The sequence below is a fragment of the Rhinatrema bivittatum genome, chromosome 7, assembly GCF_901001135.1.
Source record: "Rhinatrema bivittatum chromosome 7, aRhiBiv1.1, whole genome shotgun sequence".
NCBI classification, from domain to species: Eukaryota; Metazoa; Chordata; class Amphibia; order Gymnophiona; family Rhinatrematidae; genus Rhinatrema; species Rhinatrema bivittatum.
In genome coordinates this window covers 98438288-98456106 of record NC_042621.1, presented here as the reverse complement: position 1 = coordinate 98456106, position 17819 = coordinate 98438288, and the positions used below count along the sequence as shown (strand labels likewise).

Sequence of the window (17819 nt, the reverse complement as noted above, 5' to 3'; positions counted from 1 at the left end):
ACTATTTGTATCTTATGATCCAAACAAACCAGGTAGGGCAGTGAGTAAACATACTTTGTCAAACTGGCTAGCAGATTGCATACAGTTTTGTTATGAGAAAGCAGGCCTTACTCTTCAAGGGCGAGTAAAACACATTCAGTCAGAGCAATGTCAACCTCGGTAGCACACCTTCGCTCTGTACCTATTCTTGACATCTGTAAAGCAGCAACATGGAGTTCTCTTCACACCTTTGCAGCTCACTACTGTTTAGACAAAGAAGGAAGACAAGATTCAGCCTATGGACAATCTGTCTTAAAGAACTTGTTTCCAACTTAATCCCAACTCCTACTACATCCAACCTGCTGTGATTTTCGGCTGATTCATTTCCAACAACAATACTTCACAGTTGTTTCACTACCAAATGATTCAGCCTCTAGCTTGCTAGTCACCCATATGTGAGGACTAGCATCCTGCTTGTCCTGGGATAAAGCAAAATTGCTTACCTTGTAATAGGTGTTATCCCAGGACAGCAGGATGTAGTCCTCACGAAACCCACCCGCCACCCCGCGGAGTTGGGTCCCATACGTTTTATTATTTTACTTTTTCGCTAACACCAATTGCTACAAAACAGACTAAAGGGAGACCCCTGTGGCATGCTCAGTAGGCACTCTGGGTGCCAGTCAAAAGTTTCATAGAAACTTTGACAGAGGTTTTTCCGTATAGGGCTCCATTACCGATGTCACCCATATGTGAGGACTACATCCTGCTGTCCTGGGATAACACCTATTACAAGGTAAGCAATTTTGCTTACTGCTTCTGTTTGAACTTGGATTTATACTGTTGAATCATTTTATTTCAGTCCCAGAATGCCATGTAAATTTCTAAAAACAAATGACATTCATTTAATTATTTCTGGAAATTTAATTCATGGTTACTTGAAAACGTTTTGGGTTATTATTAAGCTCACAAAAATGGCATCTATCTAATATAAATAATGGTTTCTTACTTATAAAGGTTATGCACATATATTGAAACAAAGAAAGCATGAAACCTACATAATATATGTAATTATTTGAAAATCTAAAATAAAACTTAAATATTGTTTTCAGGATTACATGATAAAGCTCCATTAGGGCTGATAGATACACCATTGATAGATACAGAAGAGGAAATCCATTACTGTTTCTTGGCAATAGACTTGGTGGCCAAATATCCTACAATAATCAATGATGATAATTTACTATGGATCTCTGAGGATCTTGCTCTAATAGAATGTGGTTGCAGTGAATTCCGCTTCATAGGTAAAGCTAAATTGATATTTCTTACTTTATTAGTAGTAAAATGCAAATTTTGAAGAAAAAGAAATATACATTTTATAATATATCTTTAGAATAAGTTACTTCTACAAATAATATTGAATCTTTTAAACATGTAATTTGCTAATTTCATGAGCATAAATGATTTTATAGAATATGGTTATATAGTACAATACTGAATAAGTTATTTTGCTGTTGACTGCCAATAAACAGAGAAGAGAGGGAGGAATGGATTGACAGGATGAGCTTGATGGCATCACAGAAAGGAAGGAACGATGCAGGCTTTGGCAGTAAGAGTGATGGTGAAAGGGAGGCTTCATGGCTAAGAGACAAGGAGTGGGAGGGGGGGGGCAGGGTTCAGTGACATCAGGGAATGTGCAAAGAGAGGTAGGCATGAAGGTATCAGGAGGAATGGGCAAGGCTCAACATTAACATGGATGGCAGGGTACATACAGCATCAGTAGGAGTGCAAGAAGAAGGTTTGACAGCATCATGGGGTAAAAGGAAGTTGAGGCTTGGCTGCATCAGCAGGATGAAGGGGCAGAACTAGAAGGCATCAGAAGGGTGATGAGTGGGAAGGAGAGTCCTTGGCTTGATATTGTCAGCAGGCTCACAAATCTCATGGATGGAGATGGGTAGAACTCAATGGCACCAGAAGGATAGGGATGGGGTTAATGATTTAGGTTCAGCAACAACTGAAGGCACCAGGAGAGGTGGAAGATAGAGCAAGCAGAGGCGCTGGGAAAAGAGGGAAATAGCAGTGACATAGGTAAGGAGAGAAGAGAAAGCATTGAACAAAGGGAAAGTAGAAGAGGGGAGATGAGAGAAAGCTACATAACAAGTGGGAAGAAAGGAGAAGCAGGAGATTAATGCTACCAGTGGGAAAGGGAAGCGAAAGCAGCAAAAGGGGTTGTGATATTTTATCTTCAAATGAGGTTTGTCAAATCAATTCAGCTATTCTTTGGAATTTTTTCAGGTTCACTGACTTGCTTGCTCACTTCTTTAAAGTAATTTATACATATTTAGTCACAGCCACTGCAAAGATTTGGGGAATCCCAAACATTGGACAATGGCAAAAACTAATATATTTAGGATGTATGTGCACTGGATTCTGAAGGGAGTCAGTCTGTGACCCCTAGCAGATGTTGTGTTTGTGGCATTGTGGACCCTTGGTTGCTATGGAGATGACTCCGCCCATGGGGAGGGGCTCCTTGGGGAACCACAGCAATAGGCTAAACTCAGATAGCAGCCATGGAATGAATGGAAGGCTTTATTGTACTGTTGTAGATAGATGGTATGAAGCAGGAAGGTAAGGCACTGAGGTCCGTGAGGTGCCAATATGTTCAACAGTCTCAGATGTAGAATCTCACCCCGATGTTCAAGAGAGGTAGGGACCCGTTGTACGGGCAACGCCGAGCCTGGTGGGTGGAGTTGGAGCACCGGATCATAGAGGTACTCACAGGAGTGTAGGCGTCTTCCTGGTAGTGAGATGGTGGGACCGAAGGTCCATGGTACAGGATACATAGACTGGTAGGCCCTCGAGGAGCGAGTACCTGATAGTCCAGAGATCCTGAAATGAATAAGAGAGAGAGACCCCCGAGGAGCGGTTGTCTTAGTTAGTAGAGGCCGTGAAGGGTGATGGAAGCGAGAGACCCCCGAGGAGCGGGTGTCTTGAGCTTCTAAAGGAGCGACGCCCTTGGAGTGTAGAGTGGCGACTAAGTGTGCAGCTTAGAGAGGTCAGGGTAGCTTAAACCGAAGTCCTTGCTAACTCAAAGGTGGTAGCGAAGCGGAGGCTTTAAATACCCAGAGGTATTAACGTCATGAGGTGGGGACGCCCCCGAGGTTCCCGTCATGATGTGTATTTGAGTGTAGGAGATCTCAAATACACATCCAGTCCGCCATGCTCACTCCGTGCCCTAGGAGGCCACGGGAGTGAGCATGGCGGACTGGAACACCCATGGTAAGCTGGAGACGCCGAGGCCCTTTGCACTTGGCACTGGAGGCCACCATCCTGCCCAAGGAGGAGGAAAAGGGAAGAAAAGAGGTAAGGCAGAGCAGTCGCAGCCGTCTCCGACTGAAGGACGCAACAGCAGATAAGTATCACTGTGATGGCTGGGCAAAATAGGAGATGAAAGTGGATTAAAAACTGGTAAAACCCATAGCAGAATCTTATTGTACAATATACGTAGTAGAGAAAGGACAAATTGAGTTGGAAGTCCAAAGGAACTGGAGAAAATTATAGCACCTCCCCCTAAAAAAAAATAAAAAATCTTCAGCTTAAATGCCAGAGATGACCAACTCTGATGCTCTAGAGCTACAAAAAGGTCAAATTATCAGAATACCCACAATGAATATGTATGAGAAATATTTGCATGTAATGGAATCATTATCCTGCAAACCAGACCTGTGCTGGCTTTTGAAAATCAGAGTTGGGCACCCCTGCTATTTACTTTCCTTTTTGGATGACAAGTGTCCCTCAGGGCCTGTCTGTTCTCTGATGCATGACATTAATATCTTCCTGTTCAAACTAAGCATGTAACTTAGCAATTTTGTTGTGAAATTAGAAGAGCATTAAGTCATACAAGAGACTAAATGCTCAGTAGAATCTATATGAGTAGAAATCCCATGTGTGTTGGGTAAAAGTATAATGATAGGAGTATACTACCATCCACCGGGACAAAATGGTCAGATAGATGATGAAATGCTTAGAGAAATCAGGGAAGCTAACCAATTTGGCAGTGCAATAATAATGGGCGATTTCTATTACCCCAATATTGATTGGGTAAATGTAACATCAGGACTTGCTAGAGACATAAAGTTCCTGGATGTAATAAATGACTGCTTCATGGAGCAATTGGTTCAGGAACCAACAAGAGGGAGCTATTTTAGATTTAATTCTTAGTGGAACGCAGGATTTGGTGAGAGAGGTAATGGTGGTGGGGCCACTTGGCAACAGTGATCATAACATGATCACTGTTGCCAAGTCTTCTCGCGACCCACCAAGACCGCAGACGGACGACAACCCTCTTCAGGACGAGAAGCGGAAGTCTGGGCCTGCGCGGTCGGCGCTAAAGCCCGTCGGGGTAAGGCCTTCTAAAAAATCTGCTCTTACCTCCAACGAGCTCCCTCACCGACCACGCGGCTCTCCCTCGCTTCGACCCGCCGGCTCTTCGGGCGACACGCCCCCGCTGCGATCAGCATCCAATCAACCCACCGATCTTCAGCCGACGTCATCTTCAGCCGGCCTTCTTCTTCGGGGATTTAAATCCCTGCCTCTTCACGGCGCTCCTCTTCTCGCGACCCACCGAGACCGCAGACGGACGACGACCCTCTTCAGGACGAGAAGCGGAAGTCTGGGCCTGCGCGGTCGGTGCTAAAGCCCGTCGGGGTAAGGCCTTCTAAAAAATCCGCTCTTACCTCCAACGAGCTCCCTCACCGACCACGCGGCTCTCCCTCGCCTCGACCCGCCGGCTCTTCGGGCGACATGCCCCCGCTGCGATCGGCATCCAATCAACCCACAGATCTTCAGTCGACGTCATCTTCAGCCGGCCTTCTTCTTCGGGGATTTAAATCCCTGCCTATTCACGGCGTCGCGCACCAGGCATCGCACGCACGAAGGAGCGCGACAAAGTAGCCCTGAGTGGAGCCCACTGCAGACAGTCAGGGTCAACATCGTCCCATACCCTCAGTGGCCCCATTTCCTACTCACAACAGCCAGACAACTGCAGTAATTCCTGAGCAACTTTCAAACCCAACCAGTTCTCCATTAAAGCTTTTCCTCTCCATCAAAGAAGTATTTCCCGGACCTCAGATCAGAGTCTACCCTCCAGGTTCTATATCACCCTACCACTACTTCCCACAGCTCAACACCAATTCATACCGGCTACAATCTCTCCACGAAACCAAGCATGGCTTTATCAGCCATCCCCATCATCCATAATATCAAGAGAACCCCAGTAAAAAAACAAGCTACACCACACTCTATACAAAAAAGATTCATCCCTATCATCATCTCGCCCTTGAACCAACTACTGGGCCTCTCACTTTTCACCTTATCGCTGCTGAACGCACAGTCTCTGACAAAAAAAAACTCACCTTCTTCATGACTATCTTCTGGAAACAAACACAGACCTATTTGCAATCACTGAAACCTGGCTAAAACCAGAAGACATTGCCACAATCAACCAACTCCCTGCTCACTCGTATGATATATTCTCCATCCCCAGGCTCAAAAAAAGAGGAGGTGGTCTCCTTCTTGCAGTAAAAAAAAACTAGGAATGTCTCTACAAACTACAATATCCTCACATTCTCTAGAATTCGCTGTATTTAAATCCTCCCACCTACAAATAGGTCTTAAATACGCCCCCCCAGGATACCTTGAAGCCGATCCATCTCCTTTGATTGAAAATATAGTAAAGCACATCAATACCGACACACCAGCTATACTCCTAGGGGACTTTAATCTCCACGTGGACGTAGCTCCTCGCTCACCCAGTTGTGAAACTTTCCTAGACACACTGAACTTCATGGGTTTCAAACAAATAGTTAATGAACCCACCCATAAAGCAGGTCATACGCTGGACCTCATTTTCATTAACCATGGACTTACTCCTGCCTCCCACTCAACATGCCTACCAGTTCCCTGGTCAGACCATAAGCTGATCAACGCTGTACTAAAGATACACCTACCTACCCCCTCAAAAAAGCAGAATAACACAATCCAATTCAGGAAAATGTGCAGCCAGGAAACACTCAGCAATAGCTTATCCATAGAACTTAACCAACTGGACCTCACAAACGCGGACTCAGCCATAACTTCCTGGAACAACATCACCAAAAAAGTGGCCGATACTACATGCCCAACTATCACCAAAGCCTCTCAAGCAAACAAAGACAACAAAAAACCTTGGTACACTCCTAAACTAAAATCCACAAAACAGGAACTCAGAAAAAAAGAACAACTTTGGCGCAAAAACCCAACATCTGCCAACCTCACGGCATTTAAGTCCACGATGCACCTATACAGAATATCCATCCTCCAAGCAAAAAGAGACTTTTACGCACAAAAAATCCACCACTTCATCTTTGACCCCAGAGCGCTTTTTTCTTTGGTTTCATCCCTCACTAAACCCCCATCGACATCCATACCAGATGATAAAGCTGTAGGCAAAGCAGAAGAACTTGTGACTTACTTCAAAAACAAAATCCCAAACCTATTAACTCAGGCCAAGAATAAAAAGAATACTATGCCAGCAACACCACTACCTGCCTTTCCACCACAAAAGGCAAGCCTTAGGGAATTTGAGCCGACCTCATCCTTAGAGATCGAAAACATCCTAAAAAAGCTCAAACCGTCTTCACATCCTCAGGACACCATCCCAACCAACCTCCTCATCACCTGCTCTAAAACCATCTCCAAACCTATTGCACAAATCATCAATTGCTCATTTTCTCAAGGGCTAGTTCCTGACCCTCTCAAAATGGCAATCATAAAACCACTCCTAAAAAAACCAAATCTCTCTCCAGATAACCCGGCCAATTTTCACCCAATAGCTAATCTACCCTTCATCGCAAAAATCATGGAACGAGTTGCAAATAAACAACTAACAGAATACCTGAACAACAACAACATTCTGTCCCTGGCACAGTTCGGCTTCCGCCAATCTCGAAGCACAGAAACTCTCCTAATCTCATTAACGGACTCCATCCTACTGAACCTTGAAAAAAGACAACCTTGTCAACTCATCCTCCTAGACCTAACAGCAGCATTTGACACGGTCAATCATAACACATTAATAGATCGTTTGGCAGACATTGGCATTAGAGACGTTGCCCTCACCTGGTTCAAATCTTTCCTCCAGAACAGACATTATAAGGTTAAGGTCAACAAGGAGGAATCCCAACCAGTCACCTGCAACCTGGGAGTCCCACAAGGATCTTCACTCTCACCAACCTTATTTAACATATACCTACTCCCACTCTGCCAGCTCCTCCTCAACCTAAATCTTATCCACTACTTATACGCAGGCGATGTTCAGATACTGATTCCTATAACCGAGTCTCTTCATAAAACTCTGGACTTCTGGAACTCATGCCAACAAGCCATCAACAACCTGCTCACAAGTCTCAATCTGGTTCTTAATCAAAACAAAACAGAATACCTCCTCATCTCCCAAGATGGAACCTACACACATCCCATTACTAACCTGACTTCCCAATTAATAATGTCCCCACAAGTCAGAAATCTAGGAGTTATACTAGATAACCAAATGAATTACAGATCTCTCATCAATAACATCGTAAAGGATGGATTTTTCAAACTACAAGTCTTAAAAAGATTGAGACCACTCCTCCATTTTCAAGATTTCCGATCAGTTCTACAAGCAATCATTCTCACTAAAATAGATTACTGCAATTCACTTCTACTGGGCCTCCCTGCTAACGCCACAAAACCTCTACAGATGCTGCAAAACGCCTCAGCAAGGATCCTAACCAAGACAAACAAAAGAGACCACATATCACCCATCTTAAAAAGCCTACACTGGCTTCCTGTCAAATTCAGAATACTTTTCAAAGTGCTCTCATCAATCCACAAGGCAATACATAACATTGCCCCACTCGAGCTCAAAATCCCTCTTCAACCCCACACCTCTACCAGACCAGTGAGACAAGCTTACAGAAACAACCTTCAGATCCCACCGATAAAGACAGCATTAAGTAAAAGAGCATTTTCCACGGCCGGTCCCAAACTCTGGAACTCTCTCCCGTCAGACCTCAGATTAGTGCAATGCCCCATTATATTTAAAAAAAAGACTCAAGACTTGGTTATTCAACCAAGCATTCCCTTAACTTCAGCCAGCTGAATCCCCTTCCAATGATCCCTTCATTGGTAACCCCCTAGAGAACTCGCATGTCATTTACTTATCTTTATGCAGTCTAAAATCAAAAACCTAGCCTTATGCCGAACATCTGTTCTCCAGCCTACACTAGGCTCCGTAACTTTTACGTTATGTTATTAACCCCATATATCTGTATCCAAGTTCTAACTACCTCTTTATTGTAAGACATCAACTTGTCATTGTTATTGTTTAGAATGTAAACCGAATTGATTAGTAATTCTGTTACTGGAAAACCGGTATATAAAAGTGCTAAATAAATAAATAAATAAATAAATTTAAATTAATAACTAGAAGGGGGACAATAAGTAAATCTGCAGCTCTAACACTAAACTTTCAAAAGGGAAAGTTTGATAAAATGAGGAAAATAGAAAAAAACTGAAAGGTGCAGCTGCAAAGGTTAAAAGTGTTCAACAGGCATGGACATTGTTTAAAAATGCAATCCTAGAGGCGTAGTCCATATGTATTCCACGCATTAAGAAAGGTGGAAGGAAGGCAAAACGATTACCATCATGGTTAAAAGGTGAGGTGAAAGAGGCTATTTTAGCCAAAAAAACATCCTTCAAAAATTGGAAGAAGGATCCATCTGAAGAAAATAGGATAAAACATAAGCATTGTCAAGTTAAGTGTAAAACATTGATAAGACAGGTGAAGAGAGAATTTGAATTGAAGTTGGCCATAGAGACAGAAACTCATAATAAAAACTTTTTAAATATATCCGAAGCAAGAAACCTGTGAGGGAGTCGGACCATTAGATGACAGAGGGGTTAAAGGGGTTCTTAGGGAAGATAAGGCCATTGCAGAAAGACTAAATGAATTCTTTGCTTCCGTGTTTACTAATGAGGATGTTGGGGAGATACCAGTTCTGGAGATGGTTTTCAGGGGTGATGAGTCAGATGAACTGAACGAAATCACTGTCAACCTGGAAGATGTAGTAGGCCAGATTGACAAACTAAAGAGTAGCAAATCACCTGGACCGGATGGTATGCATCCTAGGGTACTGAAGGAACTCAAAAATGAAATTTCTGATCTATTAGTTAAAATTTGTAAGCTATCATTAAAATCATCCATTGTACCTGAAGACTGGAGGGTGGCCAATGTAACCCCAATATTTAAAAAAGGCTCCAGGGGCGATCTGGGTAACTATAGACCAGTGAGCCTGACTTCAGTGCCGGGAAAAATAGTGGAAACTATTCTTAAGATCAAAATCATGGAGCATATAGAAAGACATGGTTTAATGGTGTTAGAGTTGCTCCTCCAGAGGGGAGGAGTTAGCAATCTGTTATGGTTCGCTCCTCCAGATGGGAGGATTTAGCAATCTGTTATGAATCGCTCCTCCAGAGGGGAGGAGTTAGCAATCTGTTGAATTCATCTCCTGTGAAGAAGGAGTTAGCAAACTGTTATGCTCCGTGGGCGGAGTAAGCAATCTGTTTCCAACAGTGGCCAATCAAGGCTACAAGTACCTGGCAAGTACCCAAAAACTAAGTAGATCCAATGCTACTGATATTAGTAAGAGCATTGGCTATTTTCTAAGTCAACTTGATTAATAGCAGGTAATGGACTTCTCCTCCAAGAACTTATCCAAACCTTTTTTAAACCCAGGTACACTAACTGTACTAACCACATCCTCTGGCAACAAATTCCAGAGTTTAATTGTGCATTGAGTGAAAAAGAATTTTCTCCGATTAGTTCTAAATGTGCTACATGCTAACTTCATGGAGTGCCCCCTAGTCCTCCTTTTATCCAAAAGAGTAAATAACTGATTCACATTTACCTATTCTAGACCTCTCATGATTTTAAAGACCTCTATTATATCCCCCCTCAGTCGTTTCTTCTCCATGCTGAACAGCCGTAACCTCTTTAGTCTTTCCTCATAGGGGAGCTGTTCCATCTCCTTTATCGTTTTGGTCGCCCTTGTCTGTACCTTCTCCATTGCAACTATATCTTTTTTGATATGCGGCGACCAGAATTGTACACAGTATTCAAGATGCGGTCTCACCATGGAGAGAACATAAGAACATAAGAAATTGCCATACTGGGTCAGACCATGTATAATATCACACCTTGATTTAGATATCAGGTATGGTAGAGATGTATTTTTGGTTCACATTTTTTTTAATATGTATACAATTCACTTTTACTTGACTAGGCTCATCTATTCAATTAAGAACACAAGATATGCCATATTGGGTCAGACTAAGGTCCATCAAGCCGAGCATCCCATTTAACAATAGCCAGTATGGGTAATAAGCAACCAAAAAAACCTAAGTAGACCTGGTTTTTTTATGCTAATTCCATTTCCTAGGGCTATGCAATGGCTTCCCATGTCTTCCTGATTAATAACTGTTTATAAACTTTTCCTCCAGGAATCTGGTCAAACATCTTTTAAATTCCACTATGCTGGTCACCAACAGATTCCACAGCTTGATTGTATGCTGAGTGAAAAAGTACTATATATAATTTATTTTAAAACTACTAAGAGTGTCCCCTTATTTTAGTATTATTTGAAAGTGTAAACAACTGTTCTTTATTTACCCATTATATCCCACTCATTATTTTGTCTTCTTTCCAAGCTGAAGAGCCCTAACCTGTTTAGCCTTTTTTCATAAGGGAACTATTCCATCCCCTTATTATTTTTGTTGCACTTCTCTGTATGTTTTTTAGTTCCACTAAGTTGTTTTGAGATGGGGCAACCAGAAATGCATACAGTATTCAAGGTGTGGTCACACCATAAATCTATACAGAAACATTATAATATTTTCCATTTTATTCCCCATTACTTTCCAAATAATTCCTAACATTCTATTTGCTTCAGTAGGCCATCCGACTAGCCCACTAATTTATGAGGAAAGCATAGGCTGGCTACTGTGCCATGGATTATATTACAGATGGGGACTACAGTCATATAAAGGATAGTACTGGCTAGGACTAACAAAAGATAGATAGCACCACAATTCAGGTATAAGAAATTCATATCCTGGGGCTAGACCACAGACAGTTGCCCAGAGAGTCTGTGACCTATCTATCTGATGGCAGAAACCAAAACCCTGTCCTAGCTTTGAGATCCTAGAACAGATTGTCCTTGAACAGTTCTGCAATGTTCTACCTCAGAACCCCAAAAGAGGATGTATCAACAGAATATGAGGACTCTGTGCATCTGTACAGCTGGTGGAATATTACTTTCCTGCCCAACTGGACAATGAGCCCAAAAAAAAATGACATATGCATGAGAGGACAAGGGGTGTCCACCTAAGGCAGTGGTCTTCACTTCCAGTCCTCAAGAGCCACAAACAGGTTGGGTTTTCAGGATATGGCGAATGAATATGTATGAGACAGATTTGCATACAATGAAGGCAATGTGCATGAAAATCTATATTGTGCATATTCAATAGGGATATCCTGAAAACTCAACATATTTGCTGGCCTCAAAGGCTGGAGGGGTATACCACTAACCTAGAGGATATCAGACTCATGAGACCTGGGAGTTACCAAAAAAGGGGAATGGGTCAGGGAAGAAAGGGAAGAAATAGATCTCATCAAGGGAAGACTCTTATGGATCCCTCTGTAAGTCATTGCCTACAATCCAGGAGAGTGGAGCTGAGGGGATCTCCCTAGGAACTGGGGAATAACCTCATGATTCTCAGTAAGGCTTATAGGTGGTAAGCCTCAGAAAGGGAACCATGTTGTCCCAGAGACCTTGAAGTTTGGTGTTATATGTGTCAAACTCATGCAGCTCTGTTGCACTTCTGCTTTCTGCTACAATATTCCTCACCAATTCTTTCAGCAGTGGGACAGGTCTTGGGTTCTGTTTTGTAATTGATAATATCTGTTTCCCTCACTTTTCTTTACAATTAGCAGCAATAATGTCTCCACCCCCTCAATCTTTCCCAGCAACAGTACTGGAGTGTTACTCAAGGAGACAATATATCTATTAAAGAAAATACAACACTGACACTCTGCAAGGTTAGACAAAAATTGTACCTGGAGACCACTAAAGGTTCCCACCGTCGGCAGGCAGAGAGGGCTGATGGACGGAGGCCGGCTGGCGCTTCACCAATACCAGCCCTCGTTCCCTGCGGGTTGAGCCTTTGGGTGCCGGGGCGGCTGGACTTAGGTGGTCTCCGTCAGTGGTCATCGATGGGTGGATCGCGGTCAGCCCAGAGGTAGAAACTAGTGCAGGTATCAGTCTGTACTGGACAAGGCGGAGTCCCGGAGAACCGGACGTCAATAGAAACACAGTTTGACAGAGGGCGCCCGAGCAAGAGCAGGCTGAAGCCTGAATGAACCACATCCAGGACAAAAGCTGAAGTGGCGTCTTTAAGCAAGCTGGGATCAGGGCTGTTGGCAATCTGGAAGCAATGGGAAGGAAGGCTGAGGTCTAGATGAGGAGAGAGTCAAAAGAATGGTCAGACAAAGCAGAAGTCCAGGGCCGGAGAGAAGCAACGGCATAGTCAAGCGATGCAGAGGTCCGTGACTGGAGAGAGACAACGGAGTAGTCAGGCAATGCAAAGGTCTGGGGCTGGAGAGAGGCATCTGAGTAGTCAGACAATGCAGAGGTCCGGAGCTGGAGAGAGGAAACGGAGTAGTCAGGCAATGCAGAGGTCAAACCAGGTCAGCAATCCGAAGGAGAGACGAAGGAACAGGAACAAGGAAACAGGAACGAAGGCAATCAGGATTGTAAATCAGGAACTGAAGAGGCAACGAGTACTCAACTAGCAAGGGGACCTGTTGCAAAGGCAATTTGAGAGAGTGGAGCCTGGGCTTATATACCAGAGCTCTGCTGACATCATCATCCAGGGCCGCGGGCAGGTTCCCGCCGCAGGCCCAATTTAAAGACTAGCTGTACACGCGTGTGCCTAGGGAGGGGCGCGGCGCTGGTTGGGACGGTGGCCCGACGCGGAGCTGCAGGAGAGCCAGAGGCACCAGGGGCAGCCCGAGGATGGAGCCGGCAGCCCACAGCCGCCAGAGACGATGGACCAGATGCTGGATTACTTTGGAAGAGGTGAGGGGGCTGAGCCGCGGGTCTGCTGTGGCCGGCGCGTGTAACATATACAATGTAAAATTAATCTAGTATATTTTTTATTGAACATAAATATTATAGAAACAAGTAAATCAATTTCACTTTCACCTTACTGTAATAAAAGTAGACAACAATATTCTATTTGATCCCTAGAGGCCACAGTAATAAAATTATAGCAATAGTACACCATCTGGCCACTAATAGTCATAGTAATAAACTAAAAGTCAGTTTCTATTCACACTTGGACACTAGAGGTCACTGGTGCCTTTTATTTTCAGGCCTGAGGGGAAAAAAGGAAATGGTCCATGTGGAGAACATAGATATTTAGGGACCCAGCATTGCAACACATTAGCTATTCTAGGTTTCTTTAGTAGTCCCTTGTTAAACAGAAGTAAATTTCCTACAGTAATTAGAAATTGAAAAACTTATATTGAATTCCAAGCACAGCCCAGGGGATTAGGAATTCATTGGGTGCTAAGACACAGTCTCAGAGAATCGCATTTCACACGATCTAAATATGGATGAATTACAACATAGATTGTGGGAATATCCATGTTCAGTCCCGTCAGTCAATAGAAGAATGGACACCACACATCTAGTACAGTATATCCCTGGTTATCAAAGGGCACAACTACCACACCAATCAGTAGTGGTCGAGTCGGCTCAGAAAAAATCTAAAAGAGTACGACCTCATTCGTCTACCCCGCCAGGGAAGGATCACAGATTCCTAGACTCTCTAGGAAGGAAAGTCTTCCAAGGAGCAATGCTTAACTCCAGGATAGCGTCTTACCAACTTTACATGACGCAGTACCAGAGAAATCTCTGGAAACAAATGCAGCAGCTCGCTGATTCCCTATCTCAGCAGTACCAGGATGCAGCTAATGCAATTGTCCATAAAGGACTAGAAGCTGGAAAACATGAGGTTCGTGCTGCATATGACAGTTTCAAAACTTCTTCAAGAGTTGCAGCTTCTGGGATCAGTGCACGCCGTTGGGCCTGGCTTAAAGCCTGTGACCTTAGGCCTAAAGTCCAAGATAAGTTGGTGGACTTGCCTTTCGTGGGCGACAACCTTTTTGGATCAAAGGTTCAGGACGCAGTAGCCCAACTTAAAGAACTTACAAAGACACTACGTCAGTTATCTGCTGTCCCACAAGACTCTTCTTCAGGGTCGCGTCGTCAACCAAGAAAAGATACCAGAAAGCCGTACTACAGGCAGAGAAGGTACTATCCACTAGCGCCTAGGGACAGATCTTCTCAACCACAACAAAGATCTCAGCCCAGACAACCTAGAGCTGCTAGGCCTCAACCGCCAGCGCAAACAGGCCCAGCTACAGGTTTTTGAAACAATGCCAGAGAACAGCAGCCAACTCAGCAACCCCCAACCCATCCATACAAGTAGGAAGTCGAGTCTCCTTCTACTACAACCATTGGTTAAGGATAACAACGGACCACTGGGTACTCTCCATAATATCACAAAGTTACCAACTCAATTTCCTATCAATTACAAAAGACTCTCCACCAAAGTCTCTTTGGATAAACACAGATCACATCTCTCTCCTCCAAGCAGAATTATCCACCCTTCTGAGAGCTAGAGCTATAGAACCGGTATCCCGGCCTCAGCAGGGCAGAGGATTCTACTCCCACTATTTCCTCATTCCAAAGAAAACAGGAGGCCTGCGTCCCATCCTAGACCTCCGAAATCTCAACAAATTTCTACGAAAAGAGAAATTCAGGATGGTTCTTTGGGCACCTTGCTTCCCCTTCTTCAGACAGAAGACTGGCTCTGTTCTCTGGATCTACAAGACTCTTACGTTCACATTCCAATATTCCATCCTCATCGCAAGTATCTGCATTTCCTGGTGGGTCATCAGCATTTCCAATACAGGGGTCTACCTTTCGGACTTGCCTCAGCACCCAGAGTTTTCACAAAATGCCTAGCAGTAGTAGCGGCACACTTACACAAGGAAAGTGTACACGTTTTTCCCTACCTGGATGACTGGCTCATCAGAAGTCAATCTCAACAAGGAGCTCTTACTTCTCTCAAACTCACAATCAATCTGCTCCACTCGGGTTTTCTCATCAATTACCAAAAATCCCACCTCATTCCATCTCACCAGCTGCAGTTCATTGGAGCAGAATTGAACACCATACTATCAAGAGCCTTCCTACCCGAAGATCGGGCGGAAACACTCTCCTCATTAGCAAAACAACTATGTTTTCAGAAACAAGTGACAGCTCATCAGTTTCTAACACTACTGGGTCACATGGCCTCCACAGTTCATGTTACTCCTATGGCCAGATTAGCCATGAGAATATCCCAATGGACATTGAGATCACAATGGATACAAGCAATTCAACCACTGTCATCTCCAGTTCAGATAACCCACCAATTATATTCATCTCTCCTTTGGTGGACAAACAGGGACAACTTGCGCAAGGGCCTACCCTTCCAACAACCAGCTCCGCAGATAACTTTAACTACAGATGCATCCACCTTAGATTGGGGAGCTCACATAGGCAATCTCCAAACCCAAGGTACTTGGACAAAACTCGAAGCTACATTTCAAATCAATTTCCTGGAGCTACGAGCTATACGTTATGCTCTACATGCGTTCAAGGACTGCCTTTCACACAAGACTGTTCTTATACAGACATACAACACGGTAGCCATGTGGTACCTGAACAAACAAGGAGATACGGGCTCGTATCTCCTTTGTCAAGAAGCCGCACAGATTTGGGACTGGGCCCTGACACATTCAATGTTTCTCCGGGCTATTTATCTAGCAGGCATACACAACATAGTTGCAGATCGCTTCAGTCGTCAATTCCAAACTCACGAATGGTCCCTAGATCCCTTAATAGCGACCAGGATATTTCAACGTTGGGGACAACCAACAATAGACCTATTTGCATCAGACCTGAATCACAAAGTAGACAGGTTCTGCTCCCTGCACAAACAGAAACACCAACCAGCCAAGGACGCCTTTGCTCGCCCTAGGAACTCAGGTCTTCTCTCCGCGTATCCCCCGATACCGCTACCAACTAAAACGCTAGTGAAGCTACAACAGGACAAGGGGTCTATGATACTCATAGCCCCGTATTGGCCTCGACAAATGTGGTTTCCTATACTTCTCAACCTATCGATCACAGTAGGGATCACAGTAGGGATCACAGTAGGGATGTGAATCGTTTTTTGACGATTTAAAATATCGTTCGATATATTTTAAATCGTCAAAAATCGTTAGAGCCGCGATACAATAACAATTCCCCCGATTTATCGTCAAAAAATCGTAAATCGGGGGAAGGGGGAGGGCGGGAAAACTGGCACACTAAAACAACCCTAAAACCCACCCCGACCCTTTAAAATAAATCCCCCACCCTCCCGAACCCCCCCAAAATGCCTTAAATTACCTGGGGTCCAGAGGAAGGGTCCCGGTGTGATCTTTTACTCTCGGACCTCTGTGCGTTGTAGAAATGGCGCCGGTGCTACCTTTGCCCTGTCATATGACAGGGCAAAGGTAGCGCCGGTGCCATTTTGTTTTTTTGTCCCCCGACGTCAGGAGCGTAGGAGATCGCTCCCGGACCCCCGCTGGACCCCCAGGGAATTTTGGCCAGCTTGGGGGGGCCTCCTGACCCCCACAAGACTTGCCAAAAGTCCAGCGGGGGTCCGGAATGACCTCCTGCAGTCGAATCGTTTTTCCGTACGGAAAAACGATTCGCGGTAGGAGATCGCTCTCGGACCCCCGATGGACCCCCAGGGACTTTTGGCCAGCTTGGGGGGGGCCTCCTGACCCCCACAAGACTTGCCATCTCCTACGCTCCTGACGTCGGGGGACAAAAAAACAAAATGGCGCCGGCGCTACCTTTGACCTGTCATATGACAGGTCAAAGGTAGCGCCGGCGCCATTTCTACAACGCACGGAGGTCCGAGAGTAAAAGATCACACCGGGACCCTTCCTCTGGACCCCAGGTAATTTAAGGCATTTTGGGGGGGTTCGGGAGGGTGGGGGATTTATTTTAAAGGGTTGGGGTGGGTTTTAGGGTTGTTTTAGTGTGCCGGTTTTCCCGCCCTCCCCCTTCCCCTCCCCCACACTGGACCCCAGGTAATTTAAGGCATTTTGGGGGGGTTCGGGAGGGTGGGGGATTTATTTTAAAGGGTCGGGGTGGGTTTTAGGGATGTTTTAGTGTGCCGGTTTTCGATTTACATGATTTTACACGATATTTAAAAAACCCAAACTGCGACGATCCGATTCCCTCCCCCTCCCAGCTGAAATCGATCGTTAAGACGATCGATCACACGATTCACATCTCTAGGGCACAGTACCCACTCTCATAACTCAGGACCAAGGCAGGTTGCACCATCCCAACCTTCAATCCCTATCTCTGACAGCCTGGATGTTGAAAGCTTGATCTTACAACCACTCAATCTTTCAACTAATGTCTCTCAAGTGCTTATAGCTTCACGTAAACCTTCCACATGAAAAAACTATTCTTCGAAGTGGAAAAGTTTCACCTTGTGGTGTACACAAAAAGACATCGACCCTTTTTCCTGCCCCACAACGTCCTTACTAGACTGTCTATGGCACCTTTCAGACTCTGGTCTCCAAA

At 44.5% G+C, this 17819-nt stretch overlaps 1 protein-coding gene across 1 annotated transcript in view; it reads left to right on the top strand.

Moving 5' to 3' along the window:
- Positions 1 to 17819, top strand: part of KCTD19 (potassium channel tetramerization domain containing 19) — a 487519-nt gene that overhangs the window by 195004 nt on the left and 274696 nt on the right. Inside the window, exon 4 of the mRNA XM_029608784.1 lies at positions 1089 to 1280. Coding sequence (XP_029464644.1) covers positions 1089 to 1280 — 192 coding nt within the window. The remainder of the gene's footprint in view (positions 1 to 1088; positions 1281 to 17819) is intronic.